This window comes from Triticum dicoccoides, chromosome 1B (genome assembly GCF_002162155.2).
Source record: "Triticum dicoccoides isolate Atlit2015 ecotype Zavitan chromosome 1B, WEW_v2.0, whole genome shotgun sequence".
In the NCBI taxonomy this organism is placed as follows: Eukaryota; Viridiplantae; Streptophyta; class Magnoliopsida; order Poales; family Poaceae; genus Triticum; species Triticum dicoccoides.
This window is the reverse complement of record NC_041381.1, coordinates 675110186-675124361: the sequence shown is the minus strand read 5'-3', so window position 1 is coordinate 675124361 and position 14176 is coordinate 675110186. Positions and strand designations below refer to the sequence as shown.

General features: G+C 53.4%; 1 protein-coding gene across 1 annotated transcript; it reads left to right on the top strand.

The window, feature by feature from the left end:
• Nucleotides 1-4480: 4480 nt before the first annotated feature.
• On the top strand, nt 4481-10567 carry LOC119350889 (peter Pan-like protein). The gene is made up of 2 exons (XM_037618510.1): nt 4481-5397; nt 10374-10567. The coding sequence occupies exons 1-2, from the start codon at nt 4491-4493 to the stop codon at nt 10565-10567; spliced, it is 1101 nt and encodes a 366-aa protein (XP_037474407.1). The 5' UTR covers nt 4481-4490.
• Nucleotides 10568-14176: the final 3609 nt, after the last annotated feature.

The following is a 14176-nucleotide window of genomic DNA, read 5'->3' as shown; positions in this document are numbered from 1 at the left end:
GGTTTATGCACTGCACGCTTGACTCTCACTGCACCGATCATTTGGCATGACACGTACGGCTCGTACGACCGGCCACCTAGCTAACTACATTACTCTTTGAGACCGATGTGCCTGTTCAATTATTCCTGCTGAATGATCGGTGTGTACGTCCCCGTACCACATGCAGCGCCCGCGGAATTAATACCAGCGGTCAAGTGTGATTCCGTGACGCAGATGAGTCTACGTACCAGCCCGCATCTGCACGGCGATGCGGTGCACATTGTAGCTGGAGAAACAATCATGCATGCGTTTGAGCATGTGGCTTACGGTGCTAGCTCCAGCTTTTGCACGTACGTAACCCATCGATCGATCATGATCATGGCCGGCGCAACGTACAAATCACCACAGTATTCACGGAGAGTAGTAAGAGCAACTCCAACGCGTTGACCCATTTGTCCGCGCGCGCGTCCGTTTGGGTCCAGATGGATAGAAAAATGGCCCAACGCGCCGATCCAAACAGACACGCGTCAGCTTTTCGTCCGCCTGCCGACCATTCCCGGCCCATTTTTTAGCCTCGTTTGCGTCGGTACGGACATGAAACAGACGCGCGCGGCGCCCGCCTCTTCCTCCCCTGGCCCGCTAGTCGGTGGCAGCGTCCACCATTTCCCTCCACTTTTTCCAAAACCCTCCTGCCCCGCGCCCGCTTCCGCCGCTCGCCATAGACGACGACCTCGATGCCGCCGCCGGCCTCGCCTCCCCCCTCTCGTCTGGCATCACGACCGCCCCCTCCGGCAAAGGCAAGCCTCGCGCGCCCCCGCAAGACCGTCGCCGCGTCCAAGTCGAAGAAAGGACCGGAGGCACGCGGTGGCCGCCATCGCCGCCGCCGCGCAGCAGGAGGTCACCAACGCCCGATTCGCGGCGGCAACGAGGGAGGCGCTGATGTACCTATGGTTAAACCCTGGCCAGCACGACCTCGTGAACGCCGCCATGGCCGCGGCCAGCACCGGCTCATCCGCGTTTCCTCGGATGGTGCTGCCCAAGTCGCCCCGTGCGTCGGCGACGCATCCGATGCCCGGCTTCCACGTCCACCCGCAAGCCTCCCGGCTCTCCGGGAAGCGCTCCCCCGAGGTGAGCGTGGTGCGCCTTCTATGCTCGCGCCTGCACCCATCGACCTCAACGCCACACCGGTGGCTCGTCATCCGGAGGGGTGAGGAAACGCGTGTGTCACATGTTAGCCGACGTGCTGCTGGGCACATGCAACCTGTTCGACGGAATGCCGTCCTCGAGCGACGACGACTGCATGAAGAATATCATCTTTGAGGGTGGTGCGGCAGCCTCTGGGGCTGGCTACGATCCCGACGAGACACAAAGCCAGGACGGCTGAGGGCAGTTCCCACCGTCCACCTTTGATCAAGATCAGGTCGCCTTTATGCATGATTAGGTCGGCTTGGACCTGGACGGCTTCCCGCTAGACCACGAGTTTTCGGAGGACTACAGACTCGAGGAAGAGGATGAGCTGGACATCAAAGGGGAGCCTTTGTTCGAGGACGCGCTCGCCAACCAAGCCGCCGGGGGGAAGACGAAGCGCAAAAGCAGGCGGACGAAGGCATACACGGCGACCGAGGACAAGCTTCTATGTGACTGTTGGAGGGACATTGAGCAAGACCCCAAGACCGGCTTGAGATGGAGGTGAAGAAGCAAACGGGGATGCTTGAGATGGAGGCGGAGAAGCAGTCCAAGATGCTAGAGATCGAGGCCGTCAATGCCAAGACCAAGGCGAAAGAAGTGGCTCTCGCTAGCATGATGAAGGGGGTGGAGATCATGAAGGTGGGTCTCAACATTGTGTCGTCAAGGAAGAGGTCGTGGTTCGAGAAGATGCAGGCTGACATGCTCAAGTTCGACGACGAGTGATCTATGGCGGAGAGCGCCATCCTTTTTTGTATGCCGGCAAGTGTGTTGGCATGGCCACAGACGCGATGGCGTGGCCGAACTTAAGCCCCACCCCTTTTTGTGTGTTGGTATGTGTGCCGGCCGCTGACAAGTGCGCCAGCATGAACTGTGTGGTGTTTTTGGAAGCCGGCATTGTATGCCGGCGCTTGCGTGGTGCCGGCATGAACTTCGGGCGACGACATGCCCACTGGCATTATCTATGGCCGCAGGCCTTTTAAGAAATTTCCGTGTGGACATGAAAGGGTCGCGGCTGTTGGGTGCATCGCCGACCCAAACCTTGCAGAGCGCGGACACCGAGCTGGTGATCGATCCAAACAAAAAAAGGCGAACAAAAATTATATTTTATTTAGATCGGCGCATTGGAGTTGCTCTAACCCCGAGAAGAATAGAACAGCCATGCATGCATGCTTGGAGCCAGCCTCGCGTTCTCTGAAATGGAAAGCAATCGCTGCAAATGGCGACGTCCTTGGGGAAGCAACTGCTGGAGTAATTTCTACTAGTGGTCAGAGGCCCAGAATGAGAGAGGTACTACATAGTACACCTTCCGTTTCAGAATATATTGTGTCCGCATTTTTTGAGGTATAATTTTGATCATAAATTTAACCAACGAGACCGACCGTGACGAAAGAAAAAAAATTATATAATTGAAAACTTTTTTGAATACGAATTCATTGGTATAATTTTTGCTCCCGCCGCAGTCGGTCTCGTTGGTTAAATTTTTTGTGAAAGTTGAAACGGAGGGAGTAGTATGAGGCATCTGACAAGGAGAGGTGCCATCGAGGGAAAGGCACGATGGAGCACCGGCTAGCTAGTGGTACTCCCGCGTGAGAGCGAACGGCCCGCCCGTCCCGTCCACACGTCGGCGTCGGAAAATAATTTGGATTCGAGTGCTCAACCAGCAGCGACCGCATGAGCATGAAGGTGACCCGTCCCCATTGAGAGCAACGTAGCGTAGGTTCCTCTGTACCAACAGACATAGACTCATCAACGGAAGAAAAAGAGTTGCTTGGAGTCATGCCCGGAGCAGTATCCCGCGGAATTCCCCGTACGTCGTCGAGGAGTCACCGGCGGCGGCCCGATCGCCCTCACCGCGTCGTCCCGGTGAACGCCGCCGTCGTGGGCACCTGCGTCGTACTACACGGTATACACATAGCTAGCATGGGCGTCGCTTTGTCCCGGCCCGAAATGTGCCCATCGGACATTGCTCACCGAATGAAACGCCGGGCACGTGCTGCAACCATGCCACTATAAAATGTTGTCGCTGTCGCTGTGGGGGCGGTGTGGTCGCCCGCGCCGCTGCGATCGAGCGGCCCTGGACGCGCCTACGGGTAGATATCGTTGGGACTAGAAAGGAACAGGAAAGCAAGCAAGTTGACCGAAGTAATTAGTGATGGCGGACAGTCGTGTGCACACATACACACACAATACCATCCATCGTTGACAGTGAACCGGCATACTGAGCTCTCGTGGATCTCTTAATAAGAAAGAAAGAAAGAAAGAAAAAAGTAGGCGTGGATCTCGTTGATTTACGCAAGTAGTACTAGTGTGTTTCTTTAAGAAAAACTGGTAGTGGTGGTCGTTACCGCCGCGGCCGGGTGGGTGACTGACTCCGGTGGCTCTTTCGCGGCATGCGGCGGAGAAGAGAAGAGGGTCCGCATCTGCAGGTTGCGCCGCCCGTGACGCCCCGGTGCTGCGTGGAACCTTCCGGAATCGGCGGAAAAAAGCATCTATCCTAGCTGCGGGTGGTTCGTACTTACCGCGACGGCCGGGTTGGCGACTCCGATCATCTTTCTTTCGCCGCCGACGACCGCAGCCTCTCTGCCTTTTTTTCCTCCAGAAAAAGCAACGCCGCAGCTAGCTCGCTGCCACTGACTGAACGAGCCCGGAAAGCCGACGTGGTTCATTCACCGTCGTCCAAACAGTTCGGTGCGGTCGAGCCATCCATGATTGCGCGAGGCAACCTGCGTGCGTGTTCGCTGCCGCTCGCTATATTTTAGTCGCCGCACGCGGGAGGCGGCAGCGAGCGGCTTCGGTATAGTCAGCGCTACGTCCAAACAAATCCATTTCACGCACGCCTTCTGCCTCCTACAATGAGCTTTGGGGGTGCAACAAGCCAAGTGCGTTCCCACCTCGACCTAGGGAAGCTAGGCATGTGTACTGCTGTTTTTGCATCGTCGGCGTATATATGGGTATGAATTAGGTTATCCAAGTTGTTTTGTTTTCTTGCGCTGAATTAGGTTATCCAACTACTAAAACAAGGAAAATTAGGTTATCAGTACAGGAAAGGGTCGTGCAAAGAGATCACGTGAGCTGACGTGTGTCATTGGGACGGAAATCCTGGTATCTTGGCTCTGCCTAGTATAGGTTTTTTGTTTTGTTTTTAGAGAGGGAATGCTCGGACGGATGGCAATGCTTTTTCTTCGAGTCATCCTTCGGGCTTTGTGTTGACGTATAATGTGTTGCCTAGTCTCTTCCATCAGATCGGTCTTTTGGTTGCATTGGTTAGAGCATGCACTTCTACATGGTATCAGAGCAAATGCTTTGCTGCCCAAAACCTAACCATGGCGCGAGTCCGCAGCAAGGGGCGGCGTGGCGGCGGCAGTGGAGGTGGAGGCGGCCGCGGCGGCAAGTGCAAAGGAAAAGGAAAAGGCCCGGGCAAATGGAAGATGCCGTTGTCGGTGGCGCGGAAGCAGCAGGCGGTGCTGGCGAACGTGGACCAGGTCACTGGCGAGAGGATCCCCAAGAGCTTCGTCTTCTCGCGCGGCAAGCTCCCCTCCATGCTTCGTCACCTCCAGCAGGACCTCCGCAAGCTCATGCTCCCCTACACCGCCCTCAAGCTCAAGGAGAAGAAGAGGAACAACCTCAAGGACTTCGTCAACGTTGCCAGCCCATTGGGTGTTACACATTTCTTGATCCTCTCAAACCCAAAGAGCTTGCCGCACTTGCCCTTCGCCAAGTCACCGCAGGGCCCAACCTACACTTGTCAGATTTTAGAATACGCTCTTGCGGCTGACATCGCAAACTCCCAAAAGCGGCCAAGGTGTCCTGCAGAGATATTCAAAAACTCGCCTCTGGTCGTGCTCAGTGGTTTCAATGGCCTGGGCGAGCCTTTCAAGAGTTTTGTTACCTTCTTTAGGCATTTGGTCCCTGCTATTGATACAGATACTGTTAAGTTATCAACCTGTCAAAGATTATTATTGCTACAGTATGACAAAGAGACGGAGGCTATCGATTTCCGGCATTACTCCATCAAGCTACAGCCTGTTGGGGTCAGCCGCAAGATTAGAAAACTCATGCAGAACAATCAAGTGCCAGACCTAAGGGATCTTAAAGATGTTAGTGATTATGTGACAAAAGCTGGATATGGATCAGAAAGTGAACCAGACGATGAAGCAGCGACTGTAAGTCTAGCAAGTGATATAGACAAATTGAACAGAGCATCCCAAAAAAGTGCCGTCAGACTACATGGTATCGGAGCCAAGAGGTCTTGAGTTCAAGACCCGGCTGGCACAATTAAATTGCAGCCCACTTTCGGTCCACGTTTAGGCCTGAGGGAGCCACACGTGAGGGGGAGTGTTGACGTATAATGTGTTGCCTAGTCTCTTCCATCAGATCGGTCTTTTGATTGCATTGGCTAGAGCATGCACTTCTACACTTTGATCCTCCTCAAGTTCTTCTATCGGGACGGATTAGATGGAGCTCCACGCGTTGATTCCTGTCAATTCTTTGAGGCGGCGAGATTAGGGTTTCTCGTTATCACGATATTTGATGTGATTTTTTTTTGGATCAATGCGAAGGTTCAACAACGATGACTGCAACTCCAGGGCGCTGATCTTTGGACCGCGTGCACGAAGACTTCCCGGTTATCATCGACAAGAGTTAGGGTGACTTCGCTATAGGAGCGGTGACAACAGTGGTGCTCCGCGGAGGAACATATGTGAGGTTTGTGTTCCGCTCCCCCATATGGCCGGAGTTGGTATTATCGTGTGGCGCTCCTTGTAGCTACCTTTTCCGAGACAAAAATCGTTTTGGATCGCGGTTGCCGACGCCTTCCGGACTCATCAATAACTTCTTGGTCGTTGCTTCTACGAGCTCATGGGTTTCAATAAGGTTGCTCCACTAAAACAGATCCCCAAAGATAACAATGAGCTTCAGAAGCTCATGACGCACCACTCGTAGATATATCGTCATGTATCCCCTAATTAAGACACGATCAAGCAATATATATGTTTTGCTTTAAGGGGAACTAGACCTAATAATAAATGAATCTGAAAATTCGAAAGGCATGTTTATACGTCATCGCCCCAACCATTTTCCGACAACACGTCGTCATTGATCAATCCATCATCTAATGAACAATCGAGGAGGTCCGTCGTCGAGATCCTCGCGAGCTTACGCCGGAGATTTTCTTGGGTTTCTCGCGCTGCCGCCGCAGCTCGCCTGGAAATTCGCCAATGAGAGAGAGAGAGAGAGAAAGAGAGATGCGGGGGATGGGGGTAGAAGAGGAGTGGGGGCAGGGAAAGAGAGTTAAGACTGGACGTGCCTTATCTCGTTCGTGGCCACTTCCTGAACGCCCCATCGCTTTTCGCCTGCTGATGCTGGATAGAATCTAGCGTCAGGATTCGTGCAAGCAAACTAATGCAGCAAAGGCGTTTGGGCCAGATGACAAAACATGGCACGTTCGTGACTTATTGCTTCCGAACAATAATAACCATTCGCAAATCTCAGATGACTTAAATAATCACTTGGTCGGAAAAGGCCTCGCGGAGACTTCAGGCGCCAATGGCAACATGCCACCTACGTACAGAACACACACAAACATACCCCACCGCCCCTACCGATCGATGAAGCAGTCGCTAGCCAGCACAAAGTTGTAGGGCATCTCCAATGCTGACCCCCCACCGGACATCGCATCTGGCCGTGGACTAGGGTCGCACACACGAATGCGGGAGTCGGCCATCAACTATAGCCGCATACAATTCAAACTAAGTTTCAATAAATGAGACAAATTACATGTAAATCAGATGATTCTAATATAAACCGGATGAAAATAGTTATATTTTGAACATATTTCAACTGAACTATAGCGGACTAGGCTAGGCTATTCTAACATAGGCTATTGCGCTATGCGCCCCGGAGGGATATGCTTCAACGGAAGGGGAAGAGTAGCCTCCGCCTTCGTGAAACATGGATTGATGTTGGTTTTTGGACGGGGAAGACGGTCACCAAGGCCTACCGCATATTGAATTTTATGAGATAAGTGAGGGGGTCCCTATGGGACCACAAGCCACCTAGGCGCGCCCGGAGGAGGGGGTATCTGTGGCGGCAAGCCACCGGTGTGTAGGCTGGCAAGACGGTGGCGGCCGCAGCGGCAGGCATGGCCGACTCAAAATTGGCGATGTCGTCATTGGTGCGCCGGTCAAATTCCTCTGCGCCGTCATGTCAACCTCCGCGAACAAGGCTTCGTTCACCGCCTGCCCGACACGTTGCCTTCATCGATCGTGGTGGATTTGCGGCCAGAGGGCGGTGGGTAGCCTTGACAAGCGAGGGTGGCGGCACTGGGTCTGGAGAGCTTGCCGGCAAGCCAACATGTAATCGGCTAGCTCGCGGGGCTATCCACCTGGTTGCAATGCCGGAGAGCCCCTCTTTTGCTCGCTGATGAGGCCATCCCGCATAGCTTTGGAGTCGGAGGCCATGGCTGGTTTGGTGCGAAGAAACTGAGAGCGAAGGTGTGGTGTGGTTTTTGCCCGACGCTTTGCCACGTTTAAATAGCGGGAGGATGCGAGGCGCTAAGTGAAGAGGTGTTTAATACCGGCCGGCACATGGATGGACGTGTGGCGCATGAGGCGTCGAATTAGATTTCTTGGCGCACGGTCGGTTTAATGAAGGTAGGCGGGCAGATGGATCTCGTTTCAATGCGAAGAGAGGCGCGCACAATGCTATCGGCCTGCGCGCCGATTGTATACTGGCTCGAGTAAGTCGGGCCGGCATGAATGAGACGCTGACACATGCACCCATGTGTTACATTGTCGTGATGAACGTTGGGTGCAAATGAAAATAATGAACACCGTCGTCATCCACGGACGGGCGCGCGCGGCTATACGTCCGCGTCACCCAGGACGCGACTCAACCCAGCTCGATAAAACCACCGTACATGTGTATGCTCCAGACTTGGTACGGGACGTGGAAGGATTATCCACTGCACGCTTCACTTTCACTTTTGCACCGATCATTTGGCATGACACGTACGGCTCTCATACGACCGGCCACCTGGCCAGCTACTCTTTGAGCACCCTGCGGACAGCGGACCGATGCGCCCGTTTAATCCGTGCTGTTGATCGGTGTGTACGTCCCCGTACCACATGAAGCGCCCGCGAAATCAATACCAGCGCTCGAGTCTACGTACCGGCCGGCATCTGCATGTCGATGCGGTGCACATCATGCATGCGTTTGCGCATGTGGCTACGGTGCTAGCTCGAGTTTTTGCACGTACGTACATAACCCAATGGATCGATCATATCATGATCATGGCCGGCGCGACGTACAAACCACCACAGTATTCACGGAGAGCAGTAAACCCTGGAAGAACAGAAGAGCCATGCATGCAGCCGCTGAAATGGAAAGCAGCCGCTGCAAATGGCGACGTCCGCTGGGAAGCAACTGCCGGAGTAATTTCTGCGTTCTGCTAGTGGCCAGAGGCCCACAGTGAGGGAGGTACATAGTAGGAGGCATCTAACCAGGAGAGGTGCCATCGCTGGAAAGGCACGATGGACCACTGGCTAGGATACTGCCGCGTGAGAGCGAGCGGCCCGGCCGTCCCGTCCGCACGTCGTCGTCGGAAAATAACTTGGATTCGAGTGCTCAACCAGCAGCGACCGCATGAAGGTGACCCGTCCTCATTGAGAGCAACGTAGCGTAGGATCCTCTATACCAACAGACATAGACTCATCAACAGAAGAAGAAGAAGAAGAAGAGTTGCTTGGCGTCATGCCGGAGCAGGAGCCCGCGCGATTCCCCGTACGTCTCCCATTCTCCGTTGTCGACGAGTCACCGGCGGCAGCCCGATCGCCCTCACCGCGTCGTCCCGGTGCACGCCGCCGTCTTGGGAACCTACGTAACGCCAGGACGCGCGTACGTCCCGTACTACACAGCTAAGCGTGGGTCATGTGTGGGCATGGGCGTCACTTTGTCCCGACACGAAACGTGCCCATCGAACGCTGCTCACCGAGTGAAACGCCGGGCACGTGCTGCAATCATGCCACTATAAAATGCTGTCGCTGTCGCCGTGGGGGCGGTGGGCACGGTGTGGTCGCCCGCGCCGCTGCGATCGAGCGGCCATGGCTGAGCCTCCGGATAGATATCGTTGGGCCGGTAGATATTTCTGGTGCACACACCAGTGGGACTCGGACGTACTCTCTCATCCTTTTTATTCATTTTGACGACAAGTATTTTCGGACGGAGGGAGTACCAGTGGCAGCACACTAGCTCTATATAGACAGTCCACTATGTACTGCTGCCACTTGTGCTGTCCGGCGGCTGCCAGTTGATTTCGGTGGTCTCTCCCCTACCGCGTGATGCTGATGAAGAGCACACAGGAATCCATAGGCATGTCGGAAATTTGTGTCTTATTGTGTGGAGGGACAAAGGGGACGTACGCTGTTCATCCCTTGATCTGGCGAGACAAAAGATATAGTAGCACTACTGCTACAAATTCAAGCCACGACAAAACAATGAAAGAAAATAAAAAGAAAGATAGAAAGAAAAGGAAAGGAAAGCAACAAGTTGACCGAATTAATTAGTTATGGCCGACTGTTGTGTGCACACATGCACAATAGATCCATCGTTGACAGTGAACCAGCACTGTGAGCTTGCGTGGATCTCTAGTACTATAGTACTATCACTTGAAAGAAAAGAAAAAGTAGTACGCGTGGATCTCGTTGATGATTGAGGCCAAGTAGAGTGTTTCTTTAAGAGGAATCAGCGACTCTGCTCTGATTCTCTATCATCAACAAACAGAACTCAACGTGTCCTCTGTCTGTTCCTCAAGTCTTGCTCCCGCGCGAGCTCTGGTCAGTTAGAGCATCTATAGCGCGTCCGCCCCAAACCAGCCTCAAACGTCTGGAAAGAGCCCGCTAACTGATCGGCAATGATTTTTTGACCCAGACGGACCCTCAAACGCCCTGAGTGACCGGCACCCCTCATATTCAACTCAAATATGAACGGATATGGAGCGCTCGGGCACGCGCGCAACGTCGGTCTGACGGCAGGGTCCCATGCAAAAACGTTCGAAAACCCAGTGACAGACGCCGCGTTCGTCGCCGCGGTGTGAACCTGCGTGGCGCCGCTCCGACTCGCTGCCCGAGACCAGAGCCGGCTATTTAAGCCGGCCGGCGTCCAGCAACCCTGACCCATCCACTTCCTCACTCTTCGCTCCGTCAGTCCAGACCCATCCACCTCCTCCCTTTCCCGCTCCGACGCTCTGCCCATGCTCTGGCGCTCCGCCATGATCCAGAGGAAGATCACCTACTACACAATGCTTACGCCAGAGCGCCAGTATGAGATCCAGCAGGAGATCAGGGCGAGACAGGCCGCGCGCGCTGCCCGCATCGCTGCCGGGTTGCCTCCGGACTCGTCGTAGCTTGAGGAGGAGGGGCAGCCGGGGAAAGAGGAGGGAGAGAGGAACTGGCTCCAATGGAGGTGGAGGAGGCGAAGCAGCCGAAGCCAGAGCAGGAGCTGTTGGGTTTCAACATGGAGCAGGTGGAGGCGGAGTGCCATACCGGAGTCCATCCAGGATGAAGCCTATGTAGAGGCCAACCGGGCATTCCTCCGACAAGAGCAGGCGGCGTCCAACGCGCTCTTTGCCGAAGTCGACGCGGAGATAGAGGCGGAGGAGGCCGGAGTGGAGTAGCCGGAGGCGCCAGAGCTGCAGCTGCCGCCCATGCTGCCAGAGCCGGGCACGAAGATCATCGACATCTTCGACGACGAGTAGCTAGGTGATCGACGTAGTGCATAGGTTTATTTAGTTTGCATGTCTTTGTATGATTTGGAGAATCTAGTATGAGAAGTGCGGATGCAACTCTTAAAATTTGGGGCGTGTCCAATCACTACTTGCGAAAGCGTCCAAGTGTGTCGGCGGGCATTTAATGGGCCATATTTGACATATCCAATCGTAGATACTCTTATAGGCACGCGCTCGATGATCATGGGGAGGAAATCCAAGCTCCCGCGCGTGTTCCGCGTGCAAAGCACCGCGGGCGAGATCCCATGCACGGTTGATTTGCTTGCGTGGGCGTACGCGTACGTACCGGGCCGCACATGCCCCTACTGTCCGCGTACTGATCGGCGGGCGCGCATGTGCGGGTTGCCTCCGCCGTAGCACCCCGGAAGCTTCCGGACACCGCAACAAAGAAGAGAAGAGGGTCGGCGCCGATGCTGCGCGGAATCTTCCGGAATCGGCCCAAAAGCATCTACCGTCGTTACCGCGACGGGCCGCCGGGCCGGGTCGGTGACTCCCGCTCATCTTTCTTCGCCGCCGAGCGAAACACGGCGCCATGACCGCAGCCTCTCTGCCCTTTTTCTCCAGAAAAAGGAATGCCGGTCTGCCTAGCTGCCACTGGCTGAACGAGCCCGGGAAGCCGACGCGGTTCATTCATCGCCCACTATGGTACTCTCTCCGTTCCAATATTTTTGTCTTAGATTAGTCTAGATACGGATGTATCATGCGGTCGAGCCATCCTCCATCATTGCGCGAGACAACCTGCGTGCTTGTTCGCCGCCGCTCACTATACTTTAGTCAGCACTACGTCCAAACAAATCGATTTCACGCACGCCTACTGCTGCCTGCCTGTAATGAGCTAGCTTTGGGGGTGCAAGAAGCCAAGTAGCTTCCCACCTCCACCTAGGGAAGCTAGGCATGTTTACTACGAGTAGTACTGTTTTTACATCGTCGGCGTACATAGGATATTAATTTGGTTATCCTATCCATGTCCTTTTTGTTTTCTTGCGGTGAATTAGGTTGTCCATGTACTGGCTTATTATTACAAGGAAAGGATCTTCCAAAGAGATCAGATGAATTGACGTGTGTGATTGGACGGAAATCCTTGTGTCTTGGCTCTGCCTAGCGGATATGTTTCGGCTTTTAGTTCTTGGATGGATGGGCGGTGCTCGAAGTTCGTGAATCGGGATGGATTAGATAGAGCTCCACGTACGCGTAGAATTTTTCCAGTTCTTCAGGGCAGCGAGATTAGGGTTTCTCGTCATGCACAATGATGAGATTTGATGCCAGTTTCGTCGGATTGATTCAAAGGTTCAATGTCGATGACCGCAGCTCCAGGGCGTTGGTCTTTGGGGCCACGAGCACAAAAACCTTTCCGGTTATTTTCGACAAGGTCAGAACGACACTGGTATAGGAGCAATGACAATGGCGGTGGTCTGCGGAGAAACATGTGAGGTTTGTGCCCCTTTCTCTACATATCCGGAATGGGAATTATCATGTGTTGCTTTGGGTGCTACGTTCTCTCGGACGATCGATGATCTTTTCGGATCATATTCTCCGGTAAAACAGAGGGCCCAGACATGACAACGAGCTTCGCTCACGGCGTGCCACCGGTAGATACATCGTCATGCATCCCCTAATTAAGACACAATCAAGCAATATTTTTTGCTTCGAGGGGAGCCAGACCTAATTAATTAATGAACCGGAAAATTCGAAAGGCGTGGCCATACGTCATCGTCCCAACCGCGTGCGTCATCGTTGGTCAATCCATCGCTTAACGAAAATGTCGGTCATGCGTGCTACTCAATTCATGCAAGCACATTATTGCTTAACAAAGCAACAACACATGCGGCAACACCCTAAAACAAAGTCAACCGCTCATCACCATGACAAAGCCCCCCACCGACTTCGGCAGCTTCAAGCCAAATTAACTAACCAGTTCAAGTTCCATGCAAACGGCAGCAAAGTCGCTCTAATAATAATAACCATTGAGCAAATAATGGCGGGTTAACCACTACTCCCTCGTGAAAATGCCACTGAAACGTACGCACAGCGATTATAAATGAATTAGCTGGGCCGTCGGCGTCGCGGCGACTTCCGGCGCCAACGGTAGCGCGCCACCTACGTACGCACAGCGCCCCACCGACCCTACCGATGGAGCCGTCGCTAGCACACGATGGTACCACCACCACCACCACCAAAATGCTTCGCTATATAGTGCAGCCACACTACTGCCTTGCTCCGTTGGGCGATCTCGTGTCGTGTAGATATGTTCATTAGGAAAGATTCTTGGCCACCCACACGCAATCCCAGGCTAGCTAGCTACGATCATCAACGGCACCGCATTTTTGGCTAAAAAAAGAGGAAACGGTGCCGTATTTTCTGTTGGGAACGGATGGAGATGTAGTGCTTGCTTGCTTGCTTGCTTGCTTGTCGATCTACGGCATATTCCGTGGCCATGTTAGCCCGAGCAGCGGCCTCAGTCGTGACAAAATCAGAGGGATGCATAAAATAATGTACTACTACTACTATCATTGTTCATAAGTTTTCTTGGTTCACACCTGGCCGGGAGTGCTGGGTCAAAAAACAAAAGTAAACGATGTGAAATTGTCGGCGAGAAGGAGATGTGCTAGCTTAGTACTCCCTCTGTCCCATAATATAGTGTCAAAAACATTTTTACATTATGGGACGAAAGGAGTATATACATACTCACCGACTTTATTTTCTTTCAAACATTGGTTCCCGAGTTTTTGTTTCTTACGCCTATCTTGCACATCATTTTTCTATTATTCTAACGGGCATCACCGCTAGGGCAAAGTGGCGTCCCGTGAACTAACACATTATAACTCTTCTATAGCTGTTTTTTCTAGTTGTATACTCACTTCATTTCAATGAATAATCTATGAATAAGACATGCACACATCCCAAAAAGATCATCTTTGATCAAAAGTTAGACCAACTACATATGCATTATATATGGTACAATTATACCAATGAGTAGGGAGCGGGGCGGATCGGGTGCTCCTTTTGCATCTCTAATCACCACGTCGTGGTGATTGCCAGTGGGCTTACGGTGTCAACGTATCGTTCTTCCTCCCGCGTACCACCCCCTCCCTCTACCTCATCTCTTTCTTAACGTGCACCCTTGATATATTTGACCCCTCCTCCTTCATACCGCCACAGTCCGCTTCCCGCTCTTCCCTGAGCCATTGCCCACCCCTTTCCACCCTCTCGAAACAGGCTTTCACCCCC